At 37.6% G+C, this 21806-nt stretch overlaps 1 protein-coding gene across 1 annotated transcript in view; it reads left to right on the forward strand.

Moving 5' to 3' along the window:
- Positions 1-21806, forward strand: part of pde3b (phosphodiesterase 3B) — a 123377-nt gene that overhangs the window by 90766 nt on the left and 10805 nt on the right. The window contains exons 6-12 of the mRNA XM_043705806.1: positions 2648-2855; positions 7800-7894; positions 8795-8937; positions 11175-11309; positions 12952-13063; positions 18810-18923; positions 19724-19923. Coding sequence (XP_043561741.1) covers positions 2648-2855; positions 7800-7894; positions 8795-8937; positions 11175-11309; positions 12952-13063; positions 18810-18923; positions 19724-19923 — 1007 coding nt within the window. The remainder of the gene's footprint in view (positions 1-2647; positions 2856-7799; positions 7895-8794; positions 8938-11174; positions 11310-12951; positions 13064-18809; positions 18924-19723; positions 19924-21806) is intronic.

The raw sequence follows: 21806 nt of genomic DNA on the forward strand, positions 1-21806 counted from the left end.
AAATGAAGTAAAAAAACATTCAGGATCGGTCGAGTGGACTTTCTCATGATAACCTCCCATGCCAGAATATCTTTCCTTCGATAAGGGGTTCAGAATATTCCAGCTGTGGTCTGACTAATGCCTTGATTTATTTTAGCAAGACTTACCTCTTTTTAATCCTCCATTTCTATTGAAATAAAGACCAGCATTCCATTTGCCTTCTCTATTACCTGGTGAACTTGGATGCTAACTACTTGAGATTTATGCAGAAGGACTCCCAAATCCCTCTGTCATGCAGGTTTTCGCAATCTTTCTCCAATGGAATAATAACCTGCTCGTCTGTTCTTCGTGTCAGAGAGCAAAATCTCATATTTTCTCAGATTATAATACATCTGCCAAGTTCTTGCTCATCACTTAATCTGTCTGTATCCCTCTACAGACCCTTTGCACCATCCTCAGTAATTATCTTTCCACCTGTTTTTCTGTCAGCCACAAATGCAACTATTGTGTTTATGCTTTTCTCTTCTGTCTCACTGATGTGCATTCTAACTAATTGTGGCCTCAACACTGAGCCCAGCAGCATTGCATTAATTATATGTTACAATCTTGAACATGCCCCAACTCTTTGCCTTCTATTAGTTAGCTAAACTTCTATCCATGCTAATATGTTACCTACTACCTAAGGGCTCTTAGCTAATTAAGTAGCCGAACATATTATACCTTATCAAATGTCTTCTGAAAGTTCAATTCTGCAACAAGCACTGCTTCTCCTTTATTTATCCCGCTTGTTACTTCCTCAACGGATTCAAATAAACTTGCAAACACAATTGTGTCTTTATAAAGCCCTGTGGACTCAACTTGATCATATTCTGTATTGCTAAATGCAATGCTGTTTTGCCTTTTATAATCGATTCTGCCATTTTACCAAGAGTAGACCTTAAGCTAACTGGTCTATAGTTACCTTTTTTTTGTTGTCTTCCCTTTTGAAATAAACGTACAGTATTTCTTGGCTGTTTTCCAGTCCTCTTGGACTTTTCCAGAATCTAATCCCGGAAGATTTCTAGCAGTGTATCTCCTATCTCTGTAGCTGCTTTTAACATCTGGATGCAAATAATCAGATCCAATTGGTCTTTACCTCCATTAGTTTTCGTTTCCAGTGATAGTTATTACCTTTATTTCTTCTCTTCCTGTTGCATCTGCATTATATAGGAATTTTAGATTGCTAGCGTATTCTACTGTGAAGAATGATGGAAAGTATTCATTTATCTCTTCTACCATTTCACGGTCCCCCTTTATTAACTCCCCAGTCCCATTCTGTCAGGAACCTATGTTAACCTTGGCCTCTGTTCCTTTTTATATATTGAAAGAAACTACCCATCTTGATATTATTTGCCAGTTTACCCTCAGAGTTTATTTTGTCCGTTTTTTGGTTGCCTTTTGTCAGTTTTCATAAAACTTCTCTAATCCTCTGACTTGGCATTAATCTTTGCCACATCGTATGGGTTTTCTTTCTATTTGATGCTCTTCTTAACTATCCTGTTAACCATGGCTGGCTTACCCGTTCCGAGAATCATTCTTTCTCACTGGATGTATATTTTCTGAGTCATGTACTGTTTTCTTAATTATCTAACATTTTTCCTCCACTGTTTTACTTCTTAATGCCTTTGCCAGTCCACCCAGCTAGCTGTATTCTCATTGCTTTGTATTTGCCCTTAAGCTCAGTACAGTTATTTCTGAGTCAGGTTTCCTCCACCCCCCCCCCCCCCCCCCCACCCCCCTTCAGAGTTTTGTTATGGAGCTTTTCAAGTTCTCTATCTTAGCAGTGTTCTTTCTAGTGTTTTCCCTGTTTAAGAAGCTAATACAAAAGTTATATACATAAGTATTAAAGGTATGGCTATAAGTTCCAGTTGCATGTTGAACTAATGTTTTTGCATCCGTAAATAGGTTTTTTTTGCTATCTGTTATTGAATGTTTCTAGTTGTCTAAATGTTACCTTGCAAGTACTTTTTTCATTACTAATGACTGTCAATTCTGAGTAATATTTTGAAATGATTAGAAATGTTTATTCTGACTTGTACATGATCGAAAAGAATTAGAACTTGAAGGAAAAATAGAATTGCTCACTGTGAAAACCAAGGAAGCTGTGTATATTCGACATTTTATAAAGTATGAATAGATCATGGAAATTCTTCTTCATTAATGACACCGTGCTGTTGCTCAGTTATGCTGTAACACTAAACACCATCTGTATTGGCAGTTGGGGAGTTCACAAGATTGTAGTTTTTACAGTAATTGTTAATCTGAGTTGTAGGACATGCTGCCACACAGTGTTGAAATGTGGATCTACATCTACAATCTCCAAAGCTGCTGACCTTAATGTCAGTTCTGTAAAACAAAAACTGACGGGCATACAGGGAAGTAAAGGGAACATTGTTGAAGGACAGATTGACTTGTTGCGTAATCATTCCTTTTAATTGGTGGTTCAAAAGAACATTGTAGATTGCTGGAAATAGGTTGTTCTCTCGACGACTGTTGGCAAGTAAAAAAAAAATGAGAAAATTAATTTGGGATTAAATGCACATAACTTCATTCTCATGACTGAAAAGTTTCAAAGAGAAATATCTATGGTATCTTTTGATTAAACTGTTGCAATTCTCCTTCATTTTAGGTATTTCTCCTAGCCTCAGTCCTGTGAATTCCCCAATTCATGGTCCTGGGTCAATAACGGGTTTCAACCGCTCACCGGTGGAATTTCCTGATACAGCTGACATACTGACCAAACCCAGAGTGACTCTTCATAAACCTATTGGATATACACTCAGTTCTCCAGATTTTCAGCAATCTTTTAGAATGTCCAGTAGTGCTGTCTGCAGCAGGTACTTGATGAATTCCTGAATATGTGCATTGAAAGCTATGTCTGGGATTTGAACCTTTGTGAAAGATGTTTTTTAAAATATTCCACAAGCAGGCTTATAACATACTGTACTGTGGTTTGTCATTTGTCACCAACAAAGCTCGCTGGCTAGTCACAATTAAAATGAATAGAGATGGCAAATCTTTCAAGCGTTGTAATTTAGCTTTAAAAGTCATAGTTTTTATTTAAAATTATGCACACATACATTCCAAATCTAAGTATGAAATAGATATTTACAGTACAGTGAAAAGAAGATATTCATGATTTTACTCCAAAGTTGCAAATCACATGGAAGGGAATTACAAATATTTCAGTGTTTTATTTCATGAAGGATCATCTGTAAATGTTCCATTTTTAACTTCACAGCTATAATAAATATTCCATTCCAATACAGAACAACCTCGATTATCCGAATGACAAGGGCAGGGAGTATTTTTTTCGGATAACGGGTAACATTTTTATGGGACCTTGAGATCTGATCCGGATAATCCAAAATTCAGATAATTGACATTTAGATAACCGAGGTTATTCTCTATTCAACTTGATAATTATTATTGCAAGATAAGTTTGATCACTTATTGTTCAGTTTTAGATTTTGATATTTCCCATTACTCATGTTACTTGTGCAGTTATAATTTAAAATAAAGCATTTAATCAGTAGTTTTTGTTTTTTTAAACTCTGACTCCAGTCACTGATGTGATTTTCTTACAGACCTTTAGCGCAAGTGTTGTATTCTCTTAAAGCTTGCAGAGATGCTTTGTCAGGATGTTGCCACAGGGATGCAGCAGGTTATCGAAGTCATAATGACCTCTTTTGTTTCATTAAAAATGTGCAATATATGAACGTATTCCTTTTGCCTCCACAAAAAGGGGTAGCACATACACATGCATTACACTGTGAGCCCAACTGATGATTTTAAATTATTTTCTAATATAACTCTGAGCATAGTCCATATTACTTAATAAATGGCTTTCAATAGCAGAATCACATTGAATGGTGAGTATACTCTTCTGAGGTTTATAAGCTTGGTATGGTTTCGCATGATTAGCATGAGAACTCGTCATAGAGTCATACAGCACAGAAACAAGCTATTCGGCCCAACTCATCCATGCTACCAAGTTTCCTAAACTGAACTGGTCCCATTTGCCTGCGTTTGGAACATATTCCTTTAAACCTTTCCTATCCATGTACCTTTCCAAATGTCCTTTAAATGTAATTGTACCTGCCTCTGTCAGTTTTTTTGTAGTTCATTTCACATACAAGCCACCCTCTGTGTGGGGGAAAAACCCATCTCTGGTCCCTTTTTAATCTTTCCCCTCTCACCTTAAACCTGTGCCCTTTAGTTTTGGACTCGCCCACCCAGAGAAAAAGACCATGACTGTTCACCTTATCTCTGCCCCTCATTATTTTATAAACCTCCATAAGGTCACAGCTCAGCCACCTATGCTCCAGTACAAAAAGTCCCAGCCCATCTTCATAACTCAAACCTTCCAGTCTTGGTAGGATCTTGTAAATTTTTTCTGCACCCTTTCCAGTTTAATGTAGCAGGGGGACCTGTGTCTCTTGAGTGTCCACACATATATGGACTTCTAAGACATGCAAAAGCAAGGTCTGTTTATGATCTATATTAACTGTGACTGGGTCTGCAAAAAAGAATTGGCGACATGATGTGTAAACTGATGCAACCAGTTCAAAATGAAGTTTTCAGATACACTTTGAAGGAATCCTTAATGAACTCAGGGACATCTTTAACATCTCCCTGAGTTGTGCCATAGTTCCAACGTGCTTCAAGACCGCTACCATCGTCCCTATGTCAAAAAGTCTTCAGTAACCTCCCTCAACATATACCACCCCGTTGCATTAATGCCCATTATCATGAAGTGTTTTGAGAGACTCATGATGAGGCATATTAAGACCCTGCTGCCCCCCCCTCACTGGACATGTTGCAGTTCACATATTGTCCCAACTGCTGAACAGATGCCATCTCCACTACCCTCCAGCTGGCCCTCACCCACCTGGACAAGAAGGATACCTACATTAGATTATTGTTTACAGTGTTACATGCAGAATTGAAGTCTATCATTTCTCAGCACCTGATTGGAAATCTGAGTCTGCTGGGCTTGAATACCTCCCTCTGTAACTGGATCCCTCTGACTGGGGGACTTCTAAGTCTGGATTGGGAACAGCATCTCCAACACTATCACACTGAGCATAGGGACCCCCTAGGGCTGTGTGCTCAGTCCACTGCTGTTCATGCTGCTGACGCACGATTGTGCAGTGATGCACGGCTCAAATTATATTATTAAGTTCGCTGATGACACGATGGGTAGTGGGTTTCATTAGCAGGAACGGTAAGTCAGCATACAGAGAGGATGTGCAGCAGCTAATGGGCTCGTGCAGAGCCAATAACCTGTCTCTGAATGTGGACAAAATGAAAAAGATGGTTGTTGACTTCTGGAGAGCACAGAGCGATCACTCTCCACTGGACGTGAACTGCTCCCCCGTGGAGATATGAAGAATACCAAATTTATTGGTGTCAGCCTGGTGGAGAATCTCATCTGGTACCTCAACACCAGCTCCATAGCCGAGAAAGCCCAGCAGCATCTCTACTTGAGGAAAACCCATCTCCCATCCCTTATCCTCACCACATCCTGCAGAGGTTTCATTGAGAATACCCTCAACAGCTGCATCACTGTCTGGTCTATGAATTGCATTGTCTCAAATCGTAAGACCTGACAACAGATCGTGAGGACAGCTGAGAAGATCACTGGGGTATTTCTTCCCTCATTGCAGACATTTACACCACATGCTGCATCCGCAAGGCTAATAGCATTGTGGACAACCCCACACATGCTTCATTCAAATCCTTCTCCCTCCTGCCATCTGGCAGAAGATACCGGAGCATTTGGTGTCTCACGGTCAGACTGCAATAGTTTCTTCCCCCAATCCATCAGGCTCCTTAACACTGTATGATCGCACTTTATTTCATTTGCAATTTTTGGACGACTTTTTGAATTGCGACAAAAATAGTGTTTTATTAATGATTATTCATTGATACATTGTAATTTGTCCACCACTGTGTGCCTATTGTCTTGTTAGGAATTACTGTGCTGTCTTGCATGTTTTGCACTTTTCCATGCACTTTATGCTGCACTATGTACTCTTGTGTAGTCTGTGTGTTCAAATAGCACCTTGGTCCTGGAGGAACACTCTTTCATTTTCATTGTGCCAGTTGTATATAGTAGAAACGGCAAATAAAGCTACTCTACTTTCATAAAGACTGTACAGGATCTACATCTTGAGAGCAACAGCATATCGATGTGGTCTTTTGACATTGCTAGCCTATTTACTAACAGCCCACTCAAAGAAGCCATTGACATTTGCAGTATGTTGCAAAATAATGGCACTCTGGATGTGTCACTACTGTCTGAACCTGTTCAGTGAACTCATTAACTTCACAGCATTTGTAGTTGAGTTTAATTTCAATGACAGCATGTATGTTCAAATAGTTGTGTTACCTTTAGGCCCCAATAGGCTAAGCTGTTGTGTGCATCTTCGTTGATTGCTATTAGAAGCATGTCTTTTGATGGAATGACCACCGACCTTCTACTCCTTGGATATTTCCAAACTATAGTTGACACATTTGTGATATTTGAAGGTTCAGTTGCATCAAAGAATTTCTTTCCGAAATGTAATACATTAACTTAATATAAATTCATCATTAAAATGGAGCAATCAAGCAAGCTCCCTTTACTCTCTGCAAGTTGAGAAATATGCACAAAGTTTCTTTAGTACTATCTACCAAAAGCCTATGTCAGTGATCAATGTGTTGGGTTCCTGCACTTTTATGTGCTACGGGATCTGTGTTATTGAGCAGCTTGTGAATTAAGCCCTAACCATCCAAGCAGTATAAAAATGTAACGTTACAATAGGGCATTTTAAAACAATCATGCTTGGCAATAGCTACCTAATCAAATAGCTCACTATGTACTGCAAAGTCATGAAAGGGCCTCTGTCCACCAGTTTTAGCTCTTAGAAGTTCCCAGATGACTCTGGAAGAAATAAGTGTTTAACTAATTTCAATAATAGACAAAGCTAGCTTTCTCATGCTGTCAGTTTGTAGTAAACCCTACAACACAAATGTGTAATCTATGAATTTCAGTGCTTGTGTGGTATTAGTTATGTTGGCTCGCAGACCATATCAAACAGCACATCCTATCAAACATTCGCTGTAGGTAGCATGTTGATTTTACTCAGCCAGATCATTCTTGTAAGCCTTGGAAAGATGTGCACAAATTAAATGTGATTTTGTTGTTGGATGTTATTTATTAAATAATCCAATTGTGCTCAGAATTACACTGAAAACTAAATTAAAATAATCAGTCAGACTTGCTGTGTGACAAGTTTGCATGTGCGATAAGCTACATACATAGGACTCAGTTTTGTGTTGGCAAAGAAATTCATATACTTTTGTGCTTCTTTTCATGAAACCGAAGGAGACATGGAGGCTGCCAGCGTCTATTGCATTCCCGTGGCAACACCTTGACTAGTCGGTCTCCCTTTCTTGTCTGCAAACTAATTTTGACAGTTAACTGTTCTTGCTGCATATTGCAATGCCAATGCTATTTTGACATATCTGCACCCACTTATGCTATATAACTTGGTCTTCTGTTTTTCCAGTGTGCTCCTTACAACCTTATCCTAATGAGTGCAAGATGAAAAACTTTGAATTTGATCTTGGAAAACCATGCATTTGCAAACAGAATTTAGCCAGTTTTGCAAATCTTGCAACTTAATGCAGAACGATGATATATAGAATAAAACTTGATCATTCTGGATTGTTGGAAAATAAATTTGCTTCAGAATGACTTCTTATTTCTGTCTTTTAAAATGAATTTGTTCCAGTTGTGGACGAAATATGCTTAGACCTGTACAAAATATAGATTCAGGAGACAGCAGTTTGCAGTCAGTTGCAGAATCGCCCTGCACCAAAAGACAAGGTATGTGCTAATTGAGGTTTCCTTCTTTAGCAACAATATTGTGTCATGGGTAAAAATCATTGTTGGGATCTGCTTATTTTTGTTTAGCTGGCAGAATGTTGGACATTGCAGGGACATTGTTAATTTTCTTGCCGTGTGTTTATACAACGATCATGAAATTCTAAATTTTTGACATAGCTCAGATATGGTAAAATTTCTCAATCTGAAGTAACTCATTCATTTGCTTTTAATAATGGGTTTTTTGCAATAAAACAATGCAATTGACTTTTTTCTGGAAAGTTAGCATCACAGGCAATGATCAGAAAAATATACCGGTAGACGATCCTTTATTCGAAATGCTCGGGACCAGCTGTTTTTTGGAATTATTCGGTTTTCAGAATAAGTGACAGTTTAATAGTGAAATTTTTAATAATCTTACTGGAGGAGCTGACTTCTAAATAAGAACAGGATGGTCAGTGCTTGGCCATGTCCCCTCACGTTGCATCTGAGTGACACACATCGAATGGGTGTCGACTTGAGCTAACTGCATGCCAAACAACCTTGCTGATGAGGAAAACTTCACAAAAAACCTTCGGATTTCAGAGCTTTTTGGTTTTTGGATGTTCGAATAAAGGATCTTCTACCTGTATTAAAAAGTAGCATAAAAATAAACAGCATTATTTTAAATGTTGTTTCATAACTTGCATTTTAACTGTAATAATTTTTTTTATTGTCTTTCTGTAAAGGCATTTTTTCCCCTCTCCATCATTTTTGGGTTTAAGATCAGTGTTTAAAATAATTTAAGTGAGATTTATATCCTTGTGTCAGAAGGAAGTTCTTAGTTAGTACTTGGTGTATAAAACCGCATTTTCACAAATGAGATGGAATAGTGTAAGAAAAATTATGTGTTTTTGTTTTAAGATGAAGGTACAGCTCCTGACAATGGATTTAAGGATGAACACATATCTGGAGTTGACAAAAGGGAACAATTAGAAAATGAAGGATCCATGAAATTTACTGGTATTGAGGACCAGCAGATGCAAGCACAAAATAATCAGTCTGGGGTGAGGCTAATTTCCTTGATTGATTCTTCATTTGTTTTTGTTTACTGATTCAGCAGAAGTGCATTGAATTTGATCTGTCATTCCTATATGAATACGTAACATAACCATAGAATTTATATTTGAATTCTTGTGTGGCAATTGATAGAAATTATTGATAGCAAATAGTGAGTGAAATATTTTTGACATTTCATGTCTTTTGATGTTAAATATTGCAGTTAATATCAAGAGATTTTCTTGACCCTCTTGAATATTCTACCACAGGAAGTAAAAATATTCAGTGATGGTAATATCATTGAACATTGAGGGGCAATGGTTGGATTTTCTCTTTTTGGACATTGCCATTGCCTAGGTTATTGTTTGTTACAATTGTTACATGCCACTTATTAGCTCAAGCCTGAATGTTGTCCAGGTTTTGTTCCCTTGGATATGTCTGCTTCAATATTTGAAGAATTATAAATGTTGTTTACATTGTGCAATCATCAGCAAACATCCCCATCTCTGGCCTTATGATGGAGGGAAAAAGTCCTTTAAAAAGCCGATTAAAAGTAGTTGGGGCTATGATGTGGCGACCTGAGGACCTCTTGCAATAATGTCCTATGGTTAAATTGATTAGCCTGCAAAATCCCAACCATTTTCTTTGGTATTTGGTATGAATTTAGACACTGGGCAGTTTTTCCTCGATTCCCTTTGGCACCAGTTTTCTTTGGACTCCTCAGTATCACAGATCAAATGCTGCTCTGATATTAAGGACTGTCACTGTCTCTCCTCCTCTCACTTATGGAGTTCTGTTGTTTTGTACATATTTGGACGAAAGCTGTAATGAGGTCATGACATACCTTGACTTCGCAACATCCAAATTGTGTGTCAATGAGCACTTGTTCTGTAGTAAGTCCTGGTTCATAGCAGAGACAACATCACCTTGCTATTAATAGAGAGTAGACTGATGGGTGGTGATAGAGTCATAGAGATGTACAGCATGAAACAGACCCTTCGGTCCAACCCGTCCATGCCGACCAGCTATCCCAACCCAATCTAGTCCCACCTACCAGCACCTGACCCATATCCCTCCAAACCCTTCCTGCTCATATACCCATCCAAATGCCTCTTAAATGTTGCAATTGTACCAGCCTCCACCACATCTTCTGGCAGCTCATTCCATACACGTACCATACTTTGTGTGGAAAAAGTTGCTCTTAGGTCTCTTTTATATCTTTCCCCTCTCATCCTAAACCTATGCCCTCTAGTTCTGGACTCCCCAACCCCAGGGAAAAGACTTTATCTATTTATCCTATCCATGCCTCTCATAATTTTGTAAACCTCTATAAGGTCACCCCTCAGCCTCCGATGCTCCAGGGAAAACTGCCTCAGCCTGTTCAGCCTCTCCCTATAGCTCAAAACCTCCAACCCTTAAAACATCCATGTAAATCGTTTCTGAACCCTTTCAAGTTTCATAACATCTTTCCAATAGAAAGGAGACCAGAACTGCACGCAATATTACAACAGTGGCCTAACCAATGTCCTGTGCAGCCGCAACATGACCTCCTAACTCCTGTACTCAATACTGTGACCAATAAAGGAAAGCATACTAAACGCCTTCTTCACTATCCTATCTACCTGCGACTCCACTTTCAAGGAGCTATGAACCTGCACTCCAAGATCTCTTTGTTCAGCAACACTCCCTAGGACCTTACCGTTAAGTGTATAAGTCCTGCTAAGATTTGCTTTCCCAAAATGCAACACCTCGCATTTATCTAAATTAAACTCCATCTGCAACCCTCCACCACCACCCTCTGTATTCTACCTTTGAGCCAGTTCTGTATCCAAATGACTAGTTCTCCCTGTATTCCGTGAGATCTAACCTTGCTAATCAGTCTCCCATGGGGAACTTTATCGAACGGGATGGATTTGATTTGACCTCCTTTTTGTGGTCAAGATATCAGAATTGAACACAGGTATTCCACAAAGCAGACACACAATCTACTTTTAGCAGTATGCTAAGATGAATGAAATATAAATAAATTTCTGTTTCGCCTAGAAGGAATGTTTGGGGTTTGAAACTTTGGAAAGAGAGGTGAAAAGGTATGTTCCTATGCCTGCATGGGTAGGTGCTGGCCAGAGGACAAATAGTATACCAGATTGTTTTTGGAACAGTTGATAGCATTTGAAAGAAAAAATGTCTTGCAAAATGAGATACAGTGACATAGGCTTTGATATCATGTCTTTTTAAACCAACAAAGCTGCCAGAACTTTCAGTTGAGCTGATCGAAGGACAAGGCACTGACCTATGCATGGAAAAGCTAAATAATTGGAATTTTCCCATTTTTGAACTTGTGGAGATGACAGGTGGACAATCTGGAAGAATTCTTAGTCAGGTTAGTTTTCTGACTGATGGTTTATTTTGCTATGATTAAGTGTAAGTTAACTTTCACAAAAAACTTTATGAACAATTATATTAGTTAATTCAATTATGAATAAGAATCCAAAATGCCCATTTATGGTTTAAGAATTTGTTTAAATTCACATGCCAAAGTTCTGTTTTAGAAAAGTTGAACATTAAGTATTATAGTTCAGAGTTTGAACGTTTAAAAATATGTTATGACTTTTGTTTTGCATCATTAAATTTTAGATGTACGATTTACAAAGACCGACCAAGCACAAGTTTGTGCAATTTCTTAATGAGCGATAATTTTCAGGATCTTTATTTCTATTTCAAAGATCAAAGCAGAAAAACCAAGAACCAAAATGTTATAATTTTCAGTGCTTTTGGATTCTAAACTTCAAATTTCTGTTTTAAAATTTTATTTCCTAATTAATATTTATGGCATCTGGGAACTTAAACACTTCATCTTTCAAAGACTAATCAAAAATAAAAAGTAGCATCAGTGAGTCAGCAAAATTTTCTTTTCTGATATATTAAAATTTTAGAGTGAATCAACAGCTCACACAATAGACTGTTCAGCAGTATCCAGTGTATGATATTGAAGATGCTGACTCTTCTCAGCTGAGTCACCAAATGAAGCACTGATCCATTTGCAACACTTCCATTGCAGTGTGAACAAAAGAAGCATGAATGAACTTAGTTTCCCTTAAGCCTTTCAGAGGTCTACTTTTCCACAGCAATAGCATTGTGATCGGAAATGTCCATAATGTCGACTGACTATTCATGATTGATAGAAATCGTAAAAGGGAGATTTCATAAAAAACAGCTAGAGGTTAAAATTATGATGACTAAAGGTATTTACAAAGGGATTATGCTTGGATTAAGTTACTAGATTTTGAGTTTTTTTCAAACAAGAATAAAAATATGATAATTATTATTTTTACACTATGCAAATGTGTAGATTCCATGCAATGATCCAAGTGTCAGTGTAGTCAAGTGGAAACTGTTTTACTGTCTGAGAGTTGAAAGGTAGAGGAGTTGCATCCTATTATGTACTGCAGTATGTCTTCCTCACTGTCTGAAGAGCAATGTGATGAAAACCCTCAGCTGATGTCCTATCTGCAGGTGTATCAGACTGGAAAGAATGAGGGGAAATAAAAGGGTTTTAAGAGGAAAGGTTTGATTGTTTTTTAATCTTGGTTTTCAAAAAAATTGAGACATCAGAATTTGGATAACCTTGTATTTTTCTCTAAAATTGTTTAAAAAATATTTTAAAATCTCTCGTGATGTGAATACTAAGAAATTATAGATATACATCTGATGGATTTCAGATTGTTTCAATAGCCTAATTTTTTCAAAAAGTTAACTGATTTGTCTACTTGATTTTTACGAACTTCTGATACTACTCATAGCAAACTAGCTAATGAATTTTAAAGTATACGTATGTGCTAAAATATCTGATCCATGAATGCGAATATGACTGCGCAAACCAGTTGTGAATAATCTGTTGTGAAATGATACTAAGCACGACAATAACTGTGTACACTAATAGTCAAAACGTGAGCAATTGTAATTTGCCGATTATTTTCCCTTTGTAATCTCTAATAACCAACAAAACCATTTTGGTGTTTTAGGTCATTTACTCCCTGTTTCTTGATACTGGCTTATTTGATCTCTTTAAAATCCCTGTTCGGGAATTTATAAGCTACTTTCGTGCACTGGAAAATGGTTACCGTGACATTCCATGTAAGTATTAATAGTACCCCTGTTTATCTAACAGCTACATGTCTCTATAAAGGATATATTATCATACGTGACATTGCAAATGCCAAATTGGAGAGAATTACTTGTCTTTGCTTTAGTATCTCTGTGCCATTTTCTCTATCTCCTCTTCTGTTTTTGCTTCTCCACTTGTCTTGTCCTTAGCTTTATTTATCAGTCTTTTTGACTGTGTCCTCTTTTTTTTCTTCAGGGATAAGAAATTTTCACCCAATGGCAGGTTTCCAGCATTTGAGGTTTTGGAAATCAGCCATTGATATATGTTTATCATTTCTTCTGAAAGACTAGCTTTAAAAAAAAAAGTGCTGCTGACAATACGGAAGACTTGAAGGTTACAATTCTTTTTAATGCTTGCTGCAAAGTCACAAAGCTGTCTGAAGGTGGGAAGCAGCAGTTGCTACTCACAGCAACAGTCAGCTCTAATTTTATTTCAAAAAAATCTTAAACTGTCAATTAAATTGACAGTTGTTGAGAGTAAAAATTGACTGTAGAGCAGAGCTGAGAGGAGAGAGTGTGGAAAGGACAGTCACAGATACTCTCTCTCCTGCACTGATTGCTCCTGCTCCTCCAATCACATGCTCCCTTTTATCCATCTTGTTGCTCCTGCTCCTCAGGTTGGAGGAGTGGCATGGATGGAAGGAAGGAAACATCTGGTCAGTAGTCAATGAGCAGTTATTCCCGCACTCAATATGTAGGAGAGTTTTGCTGGATCATCATCATCCGTCACATTGACCAGAAGCTCAATGACCAGTTGGACCTGTTTGTTAAATTAAAGATGAGAAGCTGACTACAAAATTAAAAGAGGCAAGAGACAGAACAAAACCCAGAGCAGGGTGGAGATGGGAGTTTGTCCAGGTGTGGATTCCACACCAGGTTCAGGCGAGTTTGGGAGTCTGTAGTAGGCCATTTTCGGCGTTTCTGCTGGATTGCTGTTGCTCTAGATGAAACTTTATTGCTGGAACAGCACAGCAGGTCAGGCAGCATCCAGGGAACAGGAGATTCGACGTTTCGGGCACAGGCCCTTCTTCCTGAAGAAGGGCCTGTGCCCGAAACGTCGAATCTCCTGTTCCCTGGATGCTGCCTGACCTGCTGTGCTGTTCCAGCAATAAAGTTTCAACTTTGATCTCCAGCATCTGCAGACCTCACTTTCTCCTCGTTGCTCTAGATGCTCAAGACTTTTCCATTTTCAGAAATGACAAGCTGACTGTCATTGCAACAAATTGGGAACCTTCTCTTTTGAACATGGGGAAATGACAGGCCTATTATTACTTAAAATATGTAAGTTAGAAATGGTACACTTGGGAAATATGGCTACCCTAATTCCCAGTTTTTTCATGAAACTGAAACTTGAATATGTTACCTTGGGCTGCAGCAAGCTTAAGCTGTTTTAGAGGAAGGATAAGATGAAAACGATCAAAATGATGAAATTCATTTGGTCTGTTATCCACTTACAGAAACTATTTATGACTGTCCAATTTCAATTTCATTGTGTCAAATTGTTGAAATTTTAGGTGAAACGGATCTTACTTTGTAATAAATTGGGAGTGGTTTTAGAATCCAAATCTGACAGAGGATACCAAAAAATCGAAGTATCCCGTGCCCCCTCATGTTAACTTGATTTGAATGACTGAGACTGACTAACCTTGCCTTTATATGTGATGAACAAAAACATTTTAGATGACAATCTTAGCTTGTGGGTGGTAACACTTTGCCCTGTTATTGAGGCTTTTCTGCCAATGATGTATATAAACCAACAAGAACATTCTGCAACAAAAACAGAAATTACTGCAGAAACTCAGCAGGTCTGGCAGCATCTGTGAGAAAAAAGCAGAGTTAACATTTTGAGTTCACTTGAAAAACCTTTGGCTTCTGTAGTTCTTTGTCTGATGTTAATAGTTTGTCAGCTTTCAGAATGGATTTCATACTTCAATACATATGCTAACTGCATAAAAAGCTAACATATTGAAATGCTAAGTCCACTTTGGTGATTTTATACAAATGCATTTGTCTACAGTCTTGATGGTAATAGAAAGCAGTACTCAAGTTTCTATCCACTTCATAGCTAATAATTTCACTCATTTAAAGTAGCCTAGAAGCATTTTTATTTCACTGAAGATCTTAAAATGTGCTTTAATTTCCAGTCTTTCATGCTGGGGTGACTGCCACTTCGCATAATAATGCGTACTTGATTCCTTTGCGCACACAAAAATGTTTGAACCCTTTCAGATGTTTTTGTCTTCAGCCACTGCCTCATCTGTCCTTGGTTTCCTTTGAAATAGAAGGTAGTGAGTTGCTTGGTATTGTTGTGGCAGGAACCACGGATGGTAACAAGATGCACTTTTTGGTTACAGTTGAAAAGAACATTTTACTACTATTGGTTTATTTTCTTTATCCTTTTCCTAGCATTTTTCACTTCAGGTTCCCATCACATCCTATACCTATTTCACCTTTCCCCTTTTTCATCTCCTCCTTCCCCCTTCATCTGTGTTCATTTGCCTTATCCTTGACCATACACTCTTCCACCTTCATGCAGACCCATTCCCAGTAGTAAGAGGTCTTCTCAGCTTCAATGTACTTCCTTTTTCTCATCCTTTCACATTTGTTCATCTCTTTCTTCAAATAAAAATGTGATTAGAACGAGAAGATATCGTGGCTCACTTTGTCAAACTTAAGTAGATAGAATGTGTGTAAATTTGAATGAAATAAAATTTTAATTACTGTGATATTTTTGGACTTTAGAGTTTACACTTATAAAGTTGAAGATAAGAAAAAGCATTCACAGTTCTAGAAACTTGCCAAAGTTTACAAAACAGAAAACAAAAGCTGATGTAAATGGTACACAACCATTCTGTGATTTTTTTTTCTTGCTTTGATGTGACTTATGTTCTCTTTTCAAAATAAAAGCACTTGGTGCAAATTTTTCTTTCTGAAGGATCCTGCTCAAGTCTGTAAAACAACTGAACATGGACTGTTGAGACTTACAGGGAATACATTAGATTAGTACAATTGATTTAATGGTGCTGATATATCCTGGAAAGTTAGGTGCAATGTACATATTGAAACTAGTATTTTCATTCTGTTAGCAGAAAAACACACCTTTGGAAAAATAAAATGAGGTCCAAGACAAGCATTTAGGAGAGGCTGAGGTCTTCATGTAAGAACATTAATTAAGGAATTCAAATGCATAAAAGACAATTCAGTAGGCAAATGTAATCGTATAAATTTAATCACACAATTCTGAAAGATATAGCTTTGTTTTTAATTAGTACCTTAGTTTGGACACTTTAAGAATAGTTAGAAAATGTAACTGAGTAATAAGACTGGCTTGGATACATGACTGGACCATAATAACAGGAAGCCCAATTTCTCAGACATTGTGTGTGCAGACTCCAAGCTCTGTCGTCTTATGCTCAGTGTATACCACTTAGCATTGAGATGTTGTACTCTGCTACAATGCAAACCAGACTTTAAAAACATGAATAAAATCATGTCATTTCCTGTTTTTGTTTCTGATGCAAGAGCAAAATATTTAGATTTAGTTGCCCTATTTAGACAGAAAAATGTACTCTCGAGCCAACCTCAAAATTAACCTTAGTGAGTGATGAAATCCCCTAATGCCATACCTAAAATAGAGATATTCCTGTTTTACAACAGGAGAAGAAAATTTACCTTATAATCATCATCATTAAGTTGTCAGAAAATTTGATTTGCCAGTGCAGTCTACATACAATTACCAGTACAGGGTATATACTCCATACTTGTCACAAGTAAATATGCATATTTCGATACATGAATATAATTGTCCGTTACCTCCAAGTGAGTCGCGCAAATGCAGTTTTTACAGACTTTGTGCTGAACACTATTGCAATATTAAAATGTAATGTATTTCTCTTTCCACTTGTATTGAAATATTACAAACAAACCATCTGTGGTCAAGTAAATATCTGTGCTGCAGCAGTGCTTCTTAAATGTAGGATTTCTAGTTCCTCTTTCACGGCTTTTTTTGTGAAGTTTGGGAGGATATGCTTCACTTGCCTAGATAGCTAGAGTGAAGCAGAATGATGCCGACAGTGCAGGTTCAGGCTCTGCATTGGCACTTATAGGTCATGAAGGCTTGCCTGTTCACATTGCCTCATGTTTGTAGAGTGCTGCCCCTCAAACTATGTACAACCAATTGACTTCCTTCGATAGAGGGACCTGTTGCACCATGGCTATTTTCCAAATTACTTCATCTTTCACCAACAACTTCACAATGGACTGAGGGCTTTTACTTTATAAAAAGTTGCATAAAGCTATCCAAGTATATAAAAGACCTAAAAATATGACAAAGGGTCAGTTAGACTCGAAACATCAGCTCTTTTCTCTCCTTACAGATGCTGCCATATCTGCTGAGATTTTCCACCATTTTCTCTTTTTGGTTTAAGAATATGACTGTCTGTTTTGTCCAGAGCTTTTCCGTTGTTTGAAAATGTGAAAGTCTCATTAGGAACTTTTTTTTGCAAAGTTACATCTAAAGGCTTAATATCATTACCTTGAAACCCGCATGTTATTAGTTTGCCATCCATTCTTGGAGAAGGCATCTTTCTAAATATCAAGCTTAATCCTGGACAAAGTCCTTGATTAGGACACAGGCATTACAACAACATTATAACTGCTTCCTCGAATGAATTTGGTGGTGGCATGCCCATTGAGATTATCCTATGTAGAAGCCCAGGATGATTCAAGCTATTGTTGTCACCTTTGTCCATACTTGTTATTTCCAATTTTTGTACTAAAATCTAGAGAATCTTCAATTTTACCACACCTTACCAGTTCCATCATCCCATATCGTTTTTTCCATCCCATCTCTGTCTTGTTATGTGTATCCTATTTTGTCTACCTCTTCCATTAATTTCTTTCCAACTCTCCCAAATAGAGTCTCCAGACACGGTAACTTTGGATATCCCTTACCATTTTCTGCTTGTGTTCTCCACCGACCCTGTCGCTGCCATCAAATCTTGGCAGCAGCCTGTGCATCATCCAGTCCTTCATACATGTCATGTTTCTCCATTTGTGCAAGGTACCATCACCCAAATAAAATGGAACAATAAATGTGCCCCTTAAACTTGTCAAGTAATCTGGACAGACAAAACCTGCATTATTATTGATCAGCTGTGTTAATTGAACTGGAGTACATTTTACAGACATATTAATAAGACTTGCGCATGCCTGAGGTGAAGGGGCAATGGGGATAATTTGGAAAATCACATTGAAGGCAGAATTCAGCCTGCCCTTAATGATTGGATATTCTGCTGATATCCTCTACCATAGTTTCTACAAGAAGAATAAGGCTTGGGCAAACTATTACAAGAATAATCATACCTTTAGTTTGAAATAATTTCTCAGCTAGAGTTGTTTATGTCTAAAGCGAAGTCTTAGGGGAAGATTTTAGGGGAGGTGAAGCTGGAAATGTGTTGGTGGGGAGCAAAAAGTATTGGCAGCATGATGGATAGGACAGGGATTGAGGGTTAGTGGGGAAATAGAGAAAGTAGATGGCGACTGCCAAGATATATCATGATGTCCAATAACTGATGATCAGTTAAGTTTATCAACAAAGGAGACTTTTTCCCCAATCTTTTTATAAGGAAAAAATGCTCCTTTAAAGAGAAAGGAAATTGACGAATATGTTTTTGACTCCACTTATTGTCTTGTCATGTTTCACTATTTTGAATAGACCACAATCGTGTCCATGCCACTGATGTGCTTCATGCTGTTTGGTACTTAACTACTCGACCTATTCCAGGATTCCAGCAAATAAACAGTGATCACATCATGGGAAGTGATACAGGTACAAACTTGCACTGTTTCAGTAAAACTATTATCATTTATACGCTGAAATAAAAAAAGTTTGTACTTTTTGTTCTGTTATGCTAATATGCTTTTCATCTAATATATACAATGCTTTGCTGTTGTAATACTTTGCATGAAAGAAGAGTTGAAGAATACTTTTCAACATAGTGCTTTTGAACTTAAATATTGAGATTACCTAAGCATTTAAAAACATGACAGCAAATACATTTTTGAAACAGACAAATTTTGTCATATCCCATTTCTTTAATTGTGAAAATTCAGATTACTGTTTTAGCATGTATGTTTGATCTGTTGTATAATCAAAAGTATAGTTTGGAAACATTTTGTATATAGGATCATTTAACAAACTAATAAGGTAGCGTCCTGAGATCTATAGCCCCTGTTTGATGTGTGCTCTGCCTTTGAGAGGAATAAATGTTCATTAATAATTAGCAGGATATGCTTCTTCCATTCTTCTGTGTGCTCTATTGCTTTCTGTTGAATATTCTTTTGAAATTTTTTGAAGACAGAAAAAGTGAAAACATGCCAGAAGACTTAGGAGCAAATGATATGTGGGACATCATTCAGTAATGTCATTTTCACTCTTCCCCACCCCTCCTCCCCCCATATTGTGATTCTTTGATGTTGGAGCCAGCTAATTTGAGAGTAGATGATCATTTTGTGGTTTACAAAGTGTACTAAATGTTAGTCTTTACAAGTCACAGCGGGAAAAAAAACCTGTAAACTTTCTAAGTAACTGGCATTAAAATAAATTTTTCAAAATTCAATGTTTCTTAGATTCTGATAGTGGAATATCACCAGGCCGGGTTGCCTACATGTGCTCCAGAAGTTGTGCCATTTCTGATGATAGCTATAACTGTCTTGCATCAAACATCCCAGCTCTGGAGTTAATGGCACTTTATGTTGCAGCTGCCATGCATGATTATGATCATCCTGGACGTACAAATGCATTTTTAGTAGCAACAAATGCACCTCAAGTAAGTAGGTTTAATTAAATATGGTTACATGATTAATTATTTAATTAAATATTGCAGTAATTATTATTTTAAAAACACACAAATGCTTAATTTTTTAACTTTGTGCATAACTTGGGTGCTGATAACAACTTAATCAGAGTCTTTAATCAAAGTTTTTGCTGCTGAACAATTAAATTCAAACTTAAATACTTCACACCTGTAGACCATGGAGCTCAGTTTTCGAGCAATAGGTTTGAGTTCTGCTTTGTTGAGGTTCAAGGCTTCAGTTGTTTATAGCAGGAAGAGCGGAATTTTTGACCCAGTTGTTCTAGAGTGATAGAGTCCTACAGTACAAGACCGGCCCTTTGGCTCAAACTGGTCCATGCTGACTAAAAATGTTTGTCTACGCTAACCCCATTTCCCTGCACTTGGCCCATATCGTTCTAATCCTTTTCTGTCTATGTATTTGTCCAAATGCCTTTTGAATGTTGTCAATGAACCCCCTCAGCCACTTGCACTGGCAGCTCATTCCATATGCGTACCACCCTCTGTATAAAAAATGTTGCCTCTCAGGTTCCCTTTTATTCTTTCCTCTTTAACCTTAAACTAATGCCCTCTAATCCTTGATTCTTCAATCCTAGGAAAAGTACTGAGTCCATTCACCCAGTTTTCTCAGCCAATTTCTCCACTCTCCTTCCTTACTGAAGGTATTGCTTCATTGCAGTTTCTCTGCACTGGTATTTTTCCCAGTGGATTGTAAGTCCTCAGTTTATTTCAGCTTCAATTATCTTTGCTGACAGCACATCCAAAGTTGGGATTAGGATATTTTGGAGCTGGTAATGCCAATGAGGTCGACATATTAAATAACCTCAGAGTAAAAGATCCCCTAGAAAACTGACCTTAACATGGTAGAACTTAATATTCAGTTTGATGGGAAGAAACTTGGGTCAGAAGCAATGGTGTAAAACCTAAGGATAATTATAAAGGATTGAGGGCAGAGTGAGCTGAAGTGGACTCAGAAAGGAGATTAGCAGCAAAGATGGTTGAGGAACAATGGCAGACATTTAAGAAAATAGTTCAGAACAAAGATTTGTCTCACTGAGGAAGAAAGCCAACCATGGTCAACCAGTGAAATTAGGAATAGCATCAAAACAAAAAAGAAACAGACAGTATGGCAAACATTAGTTACAGAGAAGCCATAGAATTGAGAGAGTTTTAAAAACCTACAAAAGATGGCCAAAAGAACAGAAAGGAAGAAAATAAATATTGAGGTTACATTTGCAAGTAATACAAGATGGGCAGCAAGAGCTTCTTTTAATATCTGAAAAGGAAGAGAGAGGCCAAAATGAACGTAGACCCTTTAGAGAATAAGGCTGAGCACATAATAATGGAGAACCAGGAAAGGGTGAGGAGTTGAATAAATACCTTGCATCAGCCTTTATGATAGAATATACAAATGGCATTCTGAAAAAAAGAGCTAAATGTGGAGGTACTGAGGAAATAAATACTGGAAGTATCATTAGAGAGAAAGTACAAGCGTAACTAATGGTTCTAAAAGTTGATAAGTTCTCTGTACCTGGTAGGGCACACCTCAGAATATTAAAATGATTACCTGTATAGATAATCAATTACTCCAGTAATGGAGAGGGATAAGTGTACACTGCAGGGAAGAGTTATAGCTGGGGGCAGGGAAATTATGATGCGGTGAGGCATGACTTAGGATGCGTGGCTTGGAAAAGTAGGCTTCAAGGCAAGGGCGTAATTGATATGTGGAGCTTGTTCAAGGAGCAACTATTGAGTGTCCTTGATAAGTATGTACCTGTCAGGCAGGGAGGAAAGGGTCGTGTGAGGGAGCCGTGGTTTAATAAGGAATTGGAATCCCTTGTTAAATGGAAGTCAATTGG

This window comes from Chiloscyllium plagiosum, chromosome 16, assembly GCF_004010195.1.
Source record: "Chiloscyllium plagiosum isolate BGI_BamShark_2017 chromosome 16, ASM401019v2, whole genome shotgun sequence".
Lineage (NCBI taxonomy): Eukaryota > Metazoa > Chordata > Chondrichthyes > Orectolobiformes > Hemiscylliidae > Chiloscyllium > Chiloscyllium plagiosum.